The sequence below is a fragment of the Hipposideros armiger genome, unplaced genomic scaffold (genome assembly GCF_001890085.2).
Source record: "Hipposideros armiger isolate ML-2016 unplaced genomic scaffold, ASM189008v1 scaffold_378, whole genome shotgun sequence".
NCBI lineage: Eukaryota > Metazoa > Chordata > Mammalia > Chiroptera > Hipposideridae > Hipposideros > Hipposideros armiger.
Window position 1 is genome coordinate 1217092 of NW_017731728.1, and position 12467 is coordinate 1229558.

A 12467-nucleotide genomic window follows, 5' to 3' on the forward strand; every position below is an offset into this window, starting at 1 on the left:
TCGCGGAACTCGTTTTCCCTCCCGGGAAGTTGCCAGAACTAAGTCTGGGCAGCATGGCCTCTTTCCGGCGTCTTCAAGCCCTTGCGAAAAACTTTATTGACAAAGCTGCCAGGGAACGGACAGCGGACGCAGCCACGGGGCTGACGCCAAGCTGAATGGGGCAGGTGGGCTCATGCTAGGAGCTAGGAGCGTGGCTTTGCTTTGTCCTACGGTGGTCATTTCACAGTCCATCCTTCTGCCCCTTCACCCCACTCCCTCCATTCGAGCCGAGTCTCTTTCAAGATCACTGGTCAGAAATTTTTAGAGAAAACAATTTCACAAAACTCCAATGACTTTGGCGGTAAGGTCCCACAGGAATGACAAGCCACTCCCTCACGTTTCTGACCCCCGTTGGAAAGGTCATCTGGGATTCCTATTGCTTTCTTGACCTTAAATCTAAGGTAAAAAGCAAGGTGTTTGGGGGGCCTGTGTACACGTGGAAATGGGAACATAAATCCCCCTTCCGCCGCTGTGCTGCTGGTTCCAGCCGCCGTCCTTCTTTCTGTTCCTGAAACAGCCAGTCTTTCTCACTCGCTGGCCTTTCATTCGCTGTTCCTCTGCCTGCAACACGCATACTCCCGGTTTCCCTCCAGGTCTCAGCTCAAAAGGCACCTTGGCAAAGAGGTTTTCCCTGCTGAAACTGTCTTATTGACTGAGTCACTAGGCTTCTTTATCATCCGTTACCCCAAGAGGACAAGCCCCTCAAGGGCCAAGCCCTTGCCTGTTACCTTGTTCTCTCTGGAGTCTGTGCCTAGAATAGTGCCTGGCTAATAATAGGTGCTCAGTAAACGTTGAATAAATAAGGGTAGAGATTCCATCTCTTTCCTGGGTGTTCCAACCTGCTCCCAGCAGGTTGCACAAACCCCACGGTCCCTCTCTGCTTTCCTGAGCTGAGAGCCCCTACACATGCCATTTGCCTAGAACACTCGCTTACTCCTATGCCCAGCCGCACCCCCACTTTCAGAAAGGATGACAGCCTCCCCTAATGCTTTTTCTGTCGGCAGATTCAGCAGGGCGGGGCCTGCCCCTTTAATCTGGGCCCCACCTGCTCCGGTCAGACTGGTTTGGAGACCGAGGTAAAGGGAGGGAGACCAGAGGAATACTTGCAGAGCCAGCAGGGAGCTGAGCAGCTCCTTCCAGGACCCTGTGGGGACCCTGTGCCTCTCTCCAGATGGAAAGTAAGAGGGTGTCATGGGTCCAAATGGCAAGGGGCAGGGAGCCGTTGCGGAGGTGGAGGGAAGGGGTGAGCCCCACCAAGAAACAGCGAGACGGAGAACGGAGGGCAGGGAGGGGAGAGACGGGAGAGGAGGCATGGGGAACAGCCATGATCGGACCTAGAAGTCAGTATGGACAGACCCAGGCCCCCGGAGATGGATGAGGTGGGCTAGTGAAGAGCTTGGCAACTGCCCATGTACCCAGACTGGAGATGAAAGAACAGGGTGCACTGCTGTGCCAGTTCCTCGGGACAGATTTGGTGGCAAATCACTGGGATCAGTTACCAGGAGGGTTCCAAGTGGGGATCCGCAGGGAAGGGGAGGATCGACGGTGAAGGGGCAGCTTCTCTGTCCACAAGGAAGTCCCTGGTGGGACGGCAGCTCTTGGCAAAATTCTAGGCACCTCCTCTCCCTCCTGTTCCTGCAGGAGGGTGGCCATGACCCCAGGGGTTTGGGTGGAGGGGAGTAAAAGGCGTGGGTGGGGACTGGCTGAGGCCACAGCTGCCAAGGCCTATGCCCCCTGACTCACCTGCTCCTGCTGGGGTGGCATTTGATGTGGAAAGGGTGCCTCCATTTCAGCTGCTCCTCTCTCTCCTGCCTCCCTCTGTTTCAACACCTTCCTCCACGCCATGTTCTCCCCAACGTCCCAGAAGGGGCTCAAGCCCATGATGCCAGCTGCCCTGGAGAGATCCAGTCTGTCAACCCATCCTAAGGGCCCGAGGATGGAGCTTCTGACAGAGCTCTCCTGTTAACCACCAGGGTGACATGACCGCACGGTAGACCCCACAACTGAGGCCCCAGGATGACAGAACCCGAGACCATGGCCCTGTTGGAAGTGAAGGGGCCGGAGGCCCAGGAGAAAAGCCTACCCCAGGCCTTGGTCCCCAATGGCCGGCAGCCAGAAGGAGAAAGTGGGGCCGAGCCCCCTGGCGCTGAGCCCTCCAGAGTGGGGTCTTCAGCTGGGTCTCCCGCAGCTGGAGAGGGGACGGAGGATGGTCTGGACAGCACAGTAAGCGAGGCTGCCACCTTGCCCTGGGGGACTGGCCCCCAGGCCAGTGCTCCGTTCCCGGACCCCCCCGGCTGGCGGGACATTGAGCCTGAGCTTCTGGAGTCGGAGCCACCCAGCAAGCCAGAGGAGTTGTCCGATGATGACGTCGACCTGATGCCTGAGAAGGCGCCCCGGGCCTTCGTGCCCATTGACCTGCAGTGCATCGAGCGGCGACCCCAGGAGGACCTCGCTGTGCGCTGTGAGGCCGGCGAGGCTGAGCGCCGCCGGACCTTTCTGCCCACCAGAGCCACCCCCCCTGAGCCCTCAGAGTGCAAGTGGGCCGAGGCTGCGGTGAGGCCGCCGGGCCGCTCCTGTGGGGGCTGCAGCAGCTGCGGGGGCCATGAGGGGCTGAGGGCCGTGGCCTCCGTGGCAGCCGCCCTCGTCCTCTTCCCCTGCCTGCTGTACGGGGCGTACGCCTTCCTGCCCTTTGATGCCCCTCGGCTGCCCACCATGAGTTCCCGCCTCGTCTACACGCTGCGCTGCGGGGTCTTCGCCACCTTCCCCATCGTGCTGGGTGAGCCTGGGCCCTGTGAGAAGGAAGGGGCAACTGGGAGCTGGACTCGAGGGCAGGGCCTGCCTGGCTGGGAGCACTGAGGCTGGACCCTCGCACACCCTGCCGTCCTGTGTGCCTGCCCCTCCCAGGACCCCCAAGCCCCACTGTGGAGACTCACGCCCGAGCTCTCCACCACAAGCCCTGCCCCCGCTGCCTGCCTCCTGCGCTCTCTGACCCTGCGTCTCCACCCCCGCCAGGCCTCCTGGTGTACGGGCTGAGTCTGCTGTGCTTTTCTGCCCTGCGGCCCTTTGGGGAGCCCCGGCGGGAGGTAGAAATCCACCGGCAGTATGTGGCCCAGTCGGTCCAGCTCTTCATCCTCTACTTCTTCAACCTGGCCGTGCTTTCCACCTACCTGCCCCAAGACACCCTCAAACTGCTCCCTCTGCTCACGGGCCTCTTCGCCATCTCCCGGTGAGCTGGGGCTGGGGGTGGGGCACAGGGGAGGTAATGGCACTAGCGGGACCCAGGTGTGGGTATGTGCAGAGGGCCAGAGTCTGGGCGCTCTCTGGATCCTGCCTTGTGCACCCTGGAAAGGTGAGTCCACTTTCTCCCTTGCACCTTACTTCACCTGGTAGCAGGTGATCAGCTCAAGCGTCTTCCCACAGGGAGCTGATTTCGGAGACTCATATACCATCTAGAACTGAAAGGGCTGCCAGGTGTCACGTAGGCCAACCTCCCACTCAGTGCGGCCACCCTCCTATGACACTCTGGTCAGGTAGCCGTTGGCCTCTAGTTGAACACCCCCTGTGACCAAGTGCTCCGTTCTTTATCTGGCAGTCTGTTTCGTTTTCTAAAGGTCCTAGTTATTAGGAGGTTCCTTGCCTTGTGATAAAAGCTGCTGCCCTGACCCCGATCTCTGGAATTGCCTAGGACGAATTCGGATACTTGACAACAGCTCTGTTCCCCTGACTCCCAACACCCTGCTCCCCGTGTTTACTTTGCTAAGTGGCCCTGACCCCTTCACCGTCAAACGGGGTGGGGTGGGGGTGGGGGTGGGGTTTGGTCAAGGGTATTGATTGTCCTGCTCATACAAACCAAGGCCCCTTTAGTTCTCATGGCAGCCTCATTACTCTCCTTTGATTTTGAATTTAGTCCCCTGAAATCCTTAGGGGTGTTTTCATGGGAACTGCTGTTAACCCAGGAGGCACCTTTGAATTTCTGAAGCCAAATCAACACAGGCCTTTCCATTTTTTCCCCTAATACATTTTCTTTTGTCACTTTCAATATACAATTCCCGGTAGCTTTAACTGCTAAAACAGTCTTCCTGTCAAGCTAACATTTGTCTTGCTGTTACTTCTGACTGTCGTCTAGTGGTCATCTGTCCCCCCCAGCCTCCGGACCACCACACAGCCCTGCATTTTCTCCCAGGAGATGTTTCCCCGAGATAAATGTTCCTCCACCTTTTGTAACTCCATGTAACTCCGCCTCCCACCTCCCTCTCAGAGAGTGCTGGTGTCAGGTGGAAGGTGGCTTAGGCGGTAAAACTCATCAGGGAGCTCAAGACTTAGCGACTGTCTGGTCCATCTGACCCATTTCCTAGAAAGGACACCACGAGACTCGGGGAGGAGTCACTCAGGGCAGGACTAGAATCCGGGTCCCTTCTCTCCCTCATCCGAGGTCCTTTCTTCTCTACCACGGGCAAGCTCCTTAAGCATTCTGTGTCTCCGTTTCATCATCTCTGGAGTTGTGAGGATTAAATGAGTTAATTTGTGTAGAGTGCGTACAACAGCCTGGCACTTGGTAAGTGCTAACTTACCAATGCACTTGGCACTTGCTAACTTGTGAACTTCTACTGTTATTACGACTCGCTGCCTCCTGGGGCAGTAGAGACGCAGCAGTTACTCTTCCCTCCGTTTAACAGGCAAAAAGAGAGGGACACGCCAATTTTGTAAAAGTGGTCCTTCACCTAAGCAGCGGTTCTCAACCTGTGGGTCACGACCCCTTTGGGGGTCGAACGACCCTTTCACAGGGGTCGCCTAAAACCATCGGAAAACAAAAAGATATTGACATTACGATTCATAACAGTAGCAAAATTACAGTTATAGAGTAGCAACAAAAATAATTTTATGGTTGGGGGTCACCACAACATGAGGAACTGAATTAAGGGGGCGCGGTATTAGGAAGGTTGAGAACCGCTGTGTTAGGGGAAGCTGCTGGTTAACACCTCACCCCCCCCCCGCTGTGGAGAGGTGTGTATTCTGAGCGGATCTTCCAAGTGGAGAAATTTGGCTGTGGGTGACCCGTCCCTCTGGGCTCCCAAGCCCTCTGGAAGCTGGCTTCCTTATTCTCGTCTTTCCCTCTGCCTCTCTGAAATGGCAGGAGAGGGGGTGAGGATCAGGGTGGGCTCAAATCACGGTTTTCCTATTTCCTAGAAGGGTGACCTTGGACCAGTCTTACTTAACCCCTTTGGAATCTTAGTTTCTTCATCTGCAAAATGGTAAATAAATACAGTGGAATGTGCTGCAGCTGTAGAAGACATGAGATAGCTGTTTATATATGGATAAAAATAATCTCCAAGATCTGTTGAATGGGAAAAAAGAACCATCTAAATGGTATGCTACCAAACTTCAAAAAAAGGGGGCAAAGGAAAACATACATCTTTTTTGCTCCTGTATGCATAAAAAAAATCACTCGCTGCACAAGAAACCATAATGTGGGATGCCTGGGGTGGGAGTGGCGTCGAGGTGGGGAGGTGAGGGAAGTGGGCAGGGTGGCTGGGGGTCCGCAGAGGAGGACGACCCTTTGCTATAGACGCAGCATCATCGCATTTTGAGTCACGCGACTGTACATCGCCTACTCACAAATCTTTTAATTACGATGTGCAAAGTTAACAAATAACAGAGGGAGGGGAGCGATCAAGGCACCTCACAGCGACGCGGAGAGGCGTACACGAAACTGTGCCCCCGAGTAACTAGCAAGGGGCTTTACAAGTATCGGCGGCGCCCCGGCCCCATCCGGCCCCTCGCCTCCGCCTCCGCCCGCTAGCTGCCCTCTTCTCGCCGGCAGGCTGATATACTGGCTGACCTTCGCCGTGGGCCGCTCCTTCCGAGGCTTTGGCTACGGCCTGACGTTCCTGCCCCTGGTGTCCATGCTGGTGTGGAACCTCTACTACATGTTCGTGGTGGAGCCCGAACGCATGTTCACCGCCACGGAGAGCCGCCTGGACTACCCCGACCACGCCCACTCCGACTACAGGCCCCGCCCCTGGGGCTGAGCCGCCCCGCCCCCGCCCCCAGCCTGGAACCTCGGCGGGACCAACCTGCCGCTGCGGGGACAGGGTCCCATCCTGTCAGGGCTCGGGCTGTCCCCCGCTCCCCCCAGCCGGGGCCGCCCTTCGCCTTTGGAGCCCGGGGTAGTCATGCGGGAGGGACGCGGGCCGTTTTCTTGCAGGGGAAGGGGTTGGACAGCCTTGTCCCTGAAGGATGCTGAGGGCACGGGGCCAGGACCCACAAGGAAGCAGGGCTCCGACCACGGCCACTAGGGCCCACCAGTGCCTGGCTCTGCTCCTCTGCAGCCTCCTGTGGGGCAGACCCACAGCCCAAACTCGGACCATTTCTGTGCGGGTGCTCTAAGCAGAGGGTCTCAAGAAGACTGGCAGTTCTGCTCGTGCCTAGAGAAAGGCCGGCGGCAGATCAAATAGGACTTGCATGCTGGGTAAAAACCTGCTGGGGGTTTGGGTTCAGGACCCACCACGACGGGCCCTCAAGGCCCTTTAGCCTCAGACAAGACTATTAAAGCTGCCCCTGCCTGGAGCTGCTGCCTCCTCCTTTCCAACCCATTAGGACCCTGTCGCTTCTCGCCTCCACACTGCCCCCCCAGGGTGTGTGTGTGTGTGTGTGTGTGTGTGTGTGTGTGTGTGTGTGTGTCCATGCATATGGTGGCTGGCAGTGGTTGGAAGGCACGGTGGCTGGTTCACCCCATGTGAGTATGTGTAACAATAAATAAGTACCGGTCTTGGCTCTTTCTTCGTGTTTGCACTCCCGCCTCGAGTGTCCCTTCCTTGTTGGATCGATACTGCCCCAGAACCGCCCTGCCCCCCGTGAATGGAGAGTGGCTGGTGTGCAGCCTCGGTCCCATGTCAAGACAGAGAACTATGCCTGGTGGGGAAGTGGAGCCATCCTCAGAAAACCTGCCATCCACACCCAGCCCTCAGCCCTCATTCCCAGGGACCAGCCCAACAACACTCACACACAGAAACGAGCCCTGTGGAAAAAATAAGTCTATTTCATGTCCCCCCCTCAGACAGCCAGCCAGTCAGAAGGCCTTTCATTTCGGCCTGCGAGTCCCATCCACAGGAAATGGGGGCTGAGGAGCACGGAGGCAACTCCAAGGGTACCCTCCCTCTGGCAATAACCCTGTTCCTGGTCCCTCTCCAGAGTATGAAAGAAGCCCCACCTGGTGGTCCCCAGGACTTGAGGCTAATCTCTGAGGTTCTGCAGAAAAGCATGATGGGCGGTGGGAGTGCCTGGCTGGGAACACTGACCCTCAAACTTGCAGAGGTTTGAGGCAAGGAAGGCAGGTCCAGTAACGTCTTTCCCTCCAGAGAGTGGGCCTCAATTTATGGGCTGATATTCTGAGTACCGCTTGGGTCCCAGCAGCAGAAACAGGCCTCCTGCCAGTAGCATGAGCCCTGGAGCACCCAGTGCCACCGCCATGATGCCCAGGACCAGCGGGGACAAGGCATCCACGGGAGGGATACCCACACCCAGGAGCATCGACCTAGAGCAAGCAGAGTGAGAAAGAGACGCAGGCTTAGGAGGGGAGGCCGACAGGCCCAGCCTTCTCCACTTCCCCGACCCTCGGCCCAGGCCCGACTCTCACCAGCTGAGGTAGTGTTGGTCCCAGTAGCCAGGGCCTGTAGAAGTCCCAAACGTCAGATTGAAGGCACAGAAGTTGTTCTGAGACCCAAAGAAGGCTCGGACAATGGGGGACTGGGGGACAACATATGCCGAGGTAGGGTAAAGAGGGGAGGCTTGGCAGGGCAGGGCTGACTCTCGGCCCCCCTGCTTCTGGGAGAAAGCCACGGGCCGCCACTGCATGAAGCCTGATGGCAGGGAGCCCCAAAGCAGCTGGTCCAACTGGGGAGAAAGGAGACAAGGCAGGGTGAGGAGGGCCAACCTGTGCTGCCAACCCTCTGTCCACCCCCTCCTTTCCCAGACTCCATCTGTCACCATTCGTCCTGAGACCCAGGCCTGGTTCTAGAACTCACAGGCTGTCTGCACTGGGACCTCAATCTTTCCTCTGCAGGGAGGGGAGTCGGACTGGATGGGCACTGAGTGTTTTTCCAGCCCTGACACTCGGCAAGCCTCCACTCAGCCCCCTCCTCTGGGCCCCTCGGCCCTGGCACGTGGCATCTGCCAGTCATGCTGCATGGCTGCCTTCGCCCTCTGTTGTTTCCACTGAGGCGCAGAGACTGGCCCACGTTTATGAGCATGGCTCCCAGTCCTTGAAAGACCTGAACAGTGTTGCTAAATGGTAAGTGGCCAAAAGGCTGTCTGAGGTCCCAGCGGGGGTCCCACCTGCATCCCCACCGTCAGCCGCTCCCTGGGAGCCTGACCTGGAAGACAGCAGGTGCGTATTCATCATCAATGGAGTGCTGCTCCCGCATGGAGGGGTAGTCAGGGCCCTGGCCCAGGGTGGCTACCTCCAGCCTGAACAGGGAGCGGTTTCCCCGGGGAACGGCCCCATCCAGGGCCACCTCTAGCTGGCAGGTGTCCGCCGTGTGCAGGAGGCGAGGCGGCTGGGCCGGCCGGCCGGACCTGGAGAAGGCCTGCACCTAGGATGGAAGAGGCACGGAGGTGGGGGGCAGGCAGACGCCCGTGCGTGAAGGCTGCCCCATCAGTGACTGCCAGCCTTGTGCGCCAGCCTGTTGAGCTCTGGTTCCCCACACTCTTACCCTGAAGGCCAGGCTGCCATTGGCAAAAGCCCTGGTGGGGTCATCAATGGGGTGGCCTCGAAATGTGGCGCTCAGGGTGGCAGGATCCAGTGAGTGGGTAATGTTGTTCCAGGAGAAGTCGGCCAAGCAGTAAGGGGGGTACGGTTTTCCTGGAGGCTCTGCGGCCGCATCGGAGGTGTTGGTGCTGTCAAACTCAAAAAGCTGGCGGGTGGGGTGGGGTGGGGGTGCTTACGTCCAGCTTTCTCCTGAGTCACCTCCACACTCACTGCCCCCCACTCCCAGGCTCTCCTACCTGACTACCTCCCCACCCAGCCTTCAGCTCCTCCCTCTGATAGGAGGACTGCTCTCCTCTCCCGCTTGGTTCTCCCCAACCTGCTCACCCTGGTAAAGACAACGGCAGAAGAAAACTGGATGCTGTCCTTGGGGAGCACCACCAGGCCCCCGGAGGGCTCAGAGGACAGCAGGAGGCTCCAGTTGACACTCAGGGCGCTGTGGGGGGTGTCGGTGGCCACCAGCAGCACTGCCGGGGGCCCCAGGGTGCTCCACACGTAGTGCAGAGTGGAGTTGGAGCCCACTGCCCGGATATGAAGCAGGTTCTCGGGGGGCCCCGCCGGGTCGGGGATGACCTCCAGAGACACCTGGAACATGGAGCAGTGGAGGGTCAAGAGAACTGGGTCAGGGAGGGACAGGGGCAAAGGAGAGGCTTGGGGGGAGGGGCAGCGGACTTGGGGAACGCTGGGGAGAGGGAGGGGCCTCAGGAGTTTGAACAAGAGAAATCCGGGTGGAAGCCCAGGGAGTCCTGGTAGGAGCAGTTGAGGGGTGGCGGAGCGGGCAGAGCCAGGACTGCCGCGACCGACCCTGGTGAAGACGTCAGGGCAGAGCTGAGCGGAAGAAAACACAGGTACGCCGGGACCTGGGTCCCTGAGGGCTGAGTCAGAGGACGGGAAGCCCCCACACCGCCCTGCTCCACAATCCGTCCCAGGACCCAAGGCTGCCCCCACCCCCAGGGTGAAGAACTCGTCTCTGTGCAGCACCCACCCCACCCTTGGTGGCCTTAGATTCCAACCAGCCTCGGAGGGTAGCACTTCCTGAAATCTCCACTGCCCGCGCCCCTCACCTGGCGGGCCTCCTCCCCCAGCAGGCCAAGCGGGGCTGCAGACAGAAGGAGACTCAGGAAGAGTATGGGGCTGGGGGCACAGCGCCCCCAGCCCCCGTGGGGTTCCTCACAGCTGCACATGCAGCCCCAGCTTCAGAGGGCGGAAGACATCGAGTCATGTGACTTACAGGCTCAGCTGACCTTATTAAAGGGCGGGGCCTGCACACCAGTTCTTAAAGAGACCGCCTCCTTTAACCCAGATTTAGGCTTGAGTGAGAATGGAACCAGAAAGGTTGGAAGTTCCTCATCTAGTCTGGGGTGTGGCAAGCGACACCCCAGACTAGACAGACATGCAGACATACTGCCGACCTTTCCTACCCAACTGGTCCCACTGAACAGTTAGTCACCTGTATGTGGGCACAACGTCTAGATTTAAGATCCAGATGGGATCCCAGTAAAGTGACTGGTAGGGAAGGCACCGCGAGGAGTCTGAAGCATTTTTGTTGTTGTCAATTATTGGTATTTATTGAGACCCCCACATAGAGCTAAAAAGATACCTCAGAGAACAGGATATGAGAGCAAAACATGTTATTTGTCGAAAGCATCTCACATCCGGCTGAAGGAACACTGTTGTTCTTGGGTTTTTGTTGTTTATTCTTAAAATTATCTTCACTAATAAATGCATGTGGCACAAAATTGTTGAGGTGCCACAGGGTGCCACTCCTATTGGTCCCTTCCCTGAGACAACCATCATTACCTTTGTGACCTAAGACACTCTGCATACTCAAGAATGTAGGTGATCCGTACACGTACACACGTGAATGCCGCACAGCGGCGTCCGCTGTTTGCTTTCTCACGTGTGGCGAGGCCTGCTCTGAGCCCATGCACTGGGAGCTGTGCGCTCTGCACAGAAGCACTTCGTTGCAGGGGGCGCCGCATGATGTATTTGGCCGGAACCCTGATAGTTTCAACATTCAGCTATGGCAGCAATGCGGGAAGGACATCCCGGCACGTACAGCATTGCGTATCTGTCACCAAATCTGGGTGGATAAACACCCAGGAGTGGCACTGCCAGGTCACACTCCCTGAGGCTTAACAGCTGCCGCTCACACCCGTGTCTGAGGGCCCACTCCCACAGCCTCCGAGTCTCTGCCAGGCTTCCCTGGGAATACGGTAAGGCACCTATCTCTCCACGATGTGTGTTTTTGCTTCTCGGGAGCTTTTTATACCCTTTGCCTATTTTTCTACAGGCCCTGTACTCTTGACTGCCAAGTTCTTTCAGGAAGTTAACTCTTGTGTTATCGAAACATCCTCACTTTCCCGTTTGGTCCTTTTGGCCATGCAAAATTTTTAGTGTAGCTGCCTTTATTTTCCCCACTGATATTTTTAAATCTTGTGTTTTCTTCTAGTCCTCATATAGTTGCACGTTCTTATATTTCAGTCTTTCTGCTGCCCAGAATTAATTTTGATGGAATGAATGAAGTAGGGATCCAATTTCACCCTCCTGCCCCCAAGTGGCTACTCTAGGACAAACTCAAGTTCCTTCAAAAACTTTCATTTTTCTTGAGAAAAAAAGCAGTACTTGTATCCTCCGAGGTGTCAACTCCGGGACCTCATAAAGGGGACTAAAAACAAGCCTTGGCTGAGTCCAGAGGGTCTGAATGGCCAGGAATTCAAGTGTCCCCCCAATCCAAGAATCCAAATGTAATTCTGTTAAGGGGCACCAGACACTTCTGCCATTTGCTTGTTCACTTGTATGTTGGAGACTTTTGTGTCAATGGGGGAAAACAGAATTTGGCTGAACCTAGTTTAACAATAGGAAGTCATGAGCCAAGTCAAGGAGGTGGCCAGCTGCACTCATGGGGTACCTACGGTTAGTGATTAGGGCTCAGGCAAGGCTTGGGTGGCTTCTAATCAGTGTTCCGTCAGGCTTTGGGCAGCACAGGGGCTCTGAAAGCTCAGCTGGGGTACAGACTGACCTAACACACCGGGAGGGGCTGCACAGGTTCAGGGGACAGTACAGTGCAGGTGAACTCCTACCTCACAGGGAACCCCACGGACGTTACCCAACTGCTCGGCCATGGAGCTGAAACCAGCATGGACCTAGAGGGAGGGAGGGAATAACGGGAAGGGAGAATCCACAGGCTGTGACTGGCTTCCTCCCTCCCGAACATCTCAGGTCTTATGAACACCATTTCTTCAAAATCTGCTCTACTTATCTGAGAATTAACCTATTACCTGTAGGGTTACAGTTGAGGGAATCATGAAAACTGCAAGTAGAGGCAGGATTTCAGCACAGGCAAGCAGGCTTACTTCAGAGCCCCTCAGAGAAGCTGGCTTCAGACTGCGCTCAGCAGCAAGCGAAGCACCAGGTATGGCCAGCGGTCTCAGAGGCCTCAGGCCTTCTCCACCTCACCCCTGTCCAGCCAGCACAGCCAGCAGCATGACTCGGCTCTTAAAGCCAGACCACCTGCTCAGGAAGTTGAGGCCCCGCTTAGCAGCTTGGTGGCCCTCGGACAAGCTTCTTTATCTATGCTTTAAGTCCCCATCGTAACACGGGGGACGGTACCTAGTCCACAGGGTGGGTCAGCTAATGTACAGTGACCAGAACGTGTTGATTA

The 12467-nt window shown here is 57.0% G+C and overlaps 2 protein-coding genes across 5 annotated transcripts; one reads left to right on the forward strand and one right to left on the reverse strand.

Moving 5' to 3' along the window:
• Positions 1 to 59: 59 nt before the first annotated feature.
• Positions 60 to 6606, forward strand: TMEM79 (transmembrane protein 79). Of its 3 annotated transcripts, none has more exons than XM_019662530.1 (5): positions 60 to 440; positions 1044 to 1217; positions 1904 to 2815; positions 3052 to 3265; positions 5861 to 6606. In XM_019662530.1, the coding sequence occupies exons 3-5, from the start codon at positions 2056 to 2058 to the stop codon at positions 6066 to 6068; spliced, it is 1182 nt and encodes a 393-aa protein (XP_019518075.1). In that variant the 5' UTR covers positions 60 to 440; positions 1044 to 1217; positions 1904 to 2055; the 3' UTR covers positions 6069 to 6606. The 3 variants fall into 3 exon arrangements, with proteins under 3 accessions (XP_019518075.1, XP_019518073.1, XP_019518074.1); XM_019662528.1 differs by having other exon boundaries at positions 2013 to 2815; XM_019662529.1 differs by having other exon boundaries at positions 60 to 164; positions 2013 to 2815.
• A 450-nt stretch (positions 6607 to 7056) lies between these two features.
• On the reverse strand, positions 7057 to 12263 carry GLMP (glycosylated lysosomal membrane protein). 2 transcript variants are annotated; one of them, XM_019662619.1, is made up of 6 exons: positions 9868 to 11396; positions 9131 to 9388; positions 8751 to 8951; positions 8412 to 8630; positions 7676 to 7932; positions 7057 to 7573 (listed from the first exon to the last, which is right to left on the reverse strand). In XM_019662619.1, the coding sequence occupies exons 1-6, from the start codon at positions 9985 to 9987 to the stop codon at positions 7408 to 7410; spliced, it is 1221 nt and encodes a 406-aa protein (XP_019518164.1). In that variant the 5' UTR covers positions 9988 to 11396; the 3' UTR covers positions 7057 to 7407. The 2 variants fall into 2 exon arrangements, with proteins under 2 accessions (XP_019518164.1, XP_019518165.1); XM_019662620.1 differs by lacking the exon at positions 7676 to 7932 and having other exon boundaries at positions 9868 to 12263.
• Positions 12264 to 12467: the final 204 nt, after the last annotated feature.

What these genes read in the sequence shown, in the direction of transcription:
- TMEM79 (XM_019662530.1), top strand. Translation starts at nt 2,056, where the DNA reads ATGACAGAACCCGAGACCATGGCCCTGTTGGAAGTGAAGGGGCCGGAG. An exon ending in CACCTTCCCCATCGTGCTGG is followed by an intron (nt 2,816 to 3,051) that starts GTGAGCCTGGGC and finishes CACCCCCGCCAG; the next exon opens with GCCTCCTGGTGTACGGGCTG. An exon ending in GGCCTCTTCGCCATCTCCCG is followed by an intron (nt 3,266 to 5,860) that starts GTGAGCTGGGGC and finishes TCTCGCCGGCAG; the next exon opens with GCTGATATACTGGCTGACCT.
- GLMP (XM_019662619.1), bottom strand. Translation starts at nt 9,987, where the DNA reads ATGTGCAGCTGTGAGGAACCCCACGGGGGCTGGGGGCGCTGTGCCCCC. An exon ending in TGGGGGAGGAGGCCCGCCAG is followed by an intron (nt 9,389 to 9,867) that starts GTGAGGGGCGCG and finishes TCCATGTTCCAG; the next exon opens with GTGTCTCTGGAGGTCATCCC. An exon ending in CTGCCGTTGTCTTTACCAGG is followed by an intron (nt 8,952 to 9,130) that starts GTGAGCAGGTTG and finishes CCCACCCGCCAG; the next exon opens with CTTTTTGAGTTTGACAGCAC.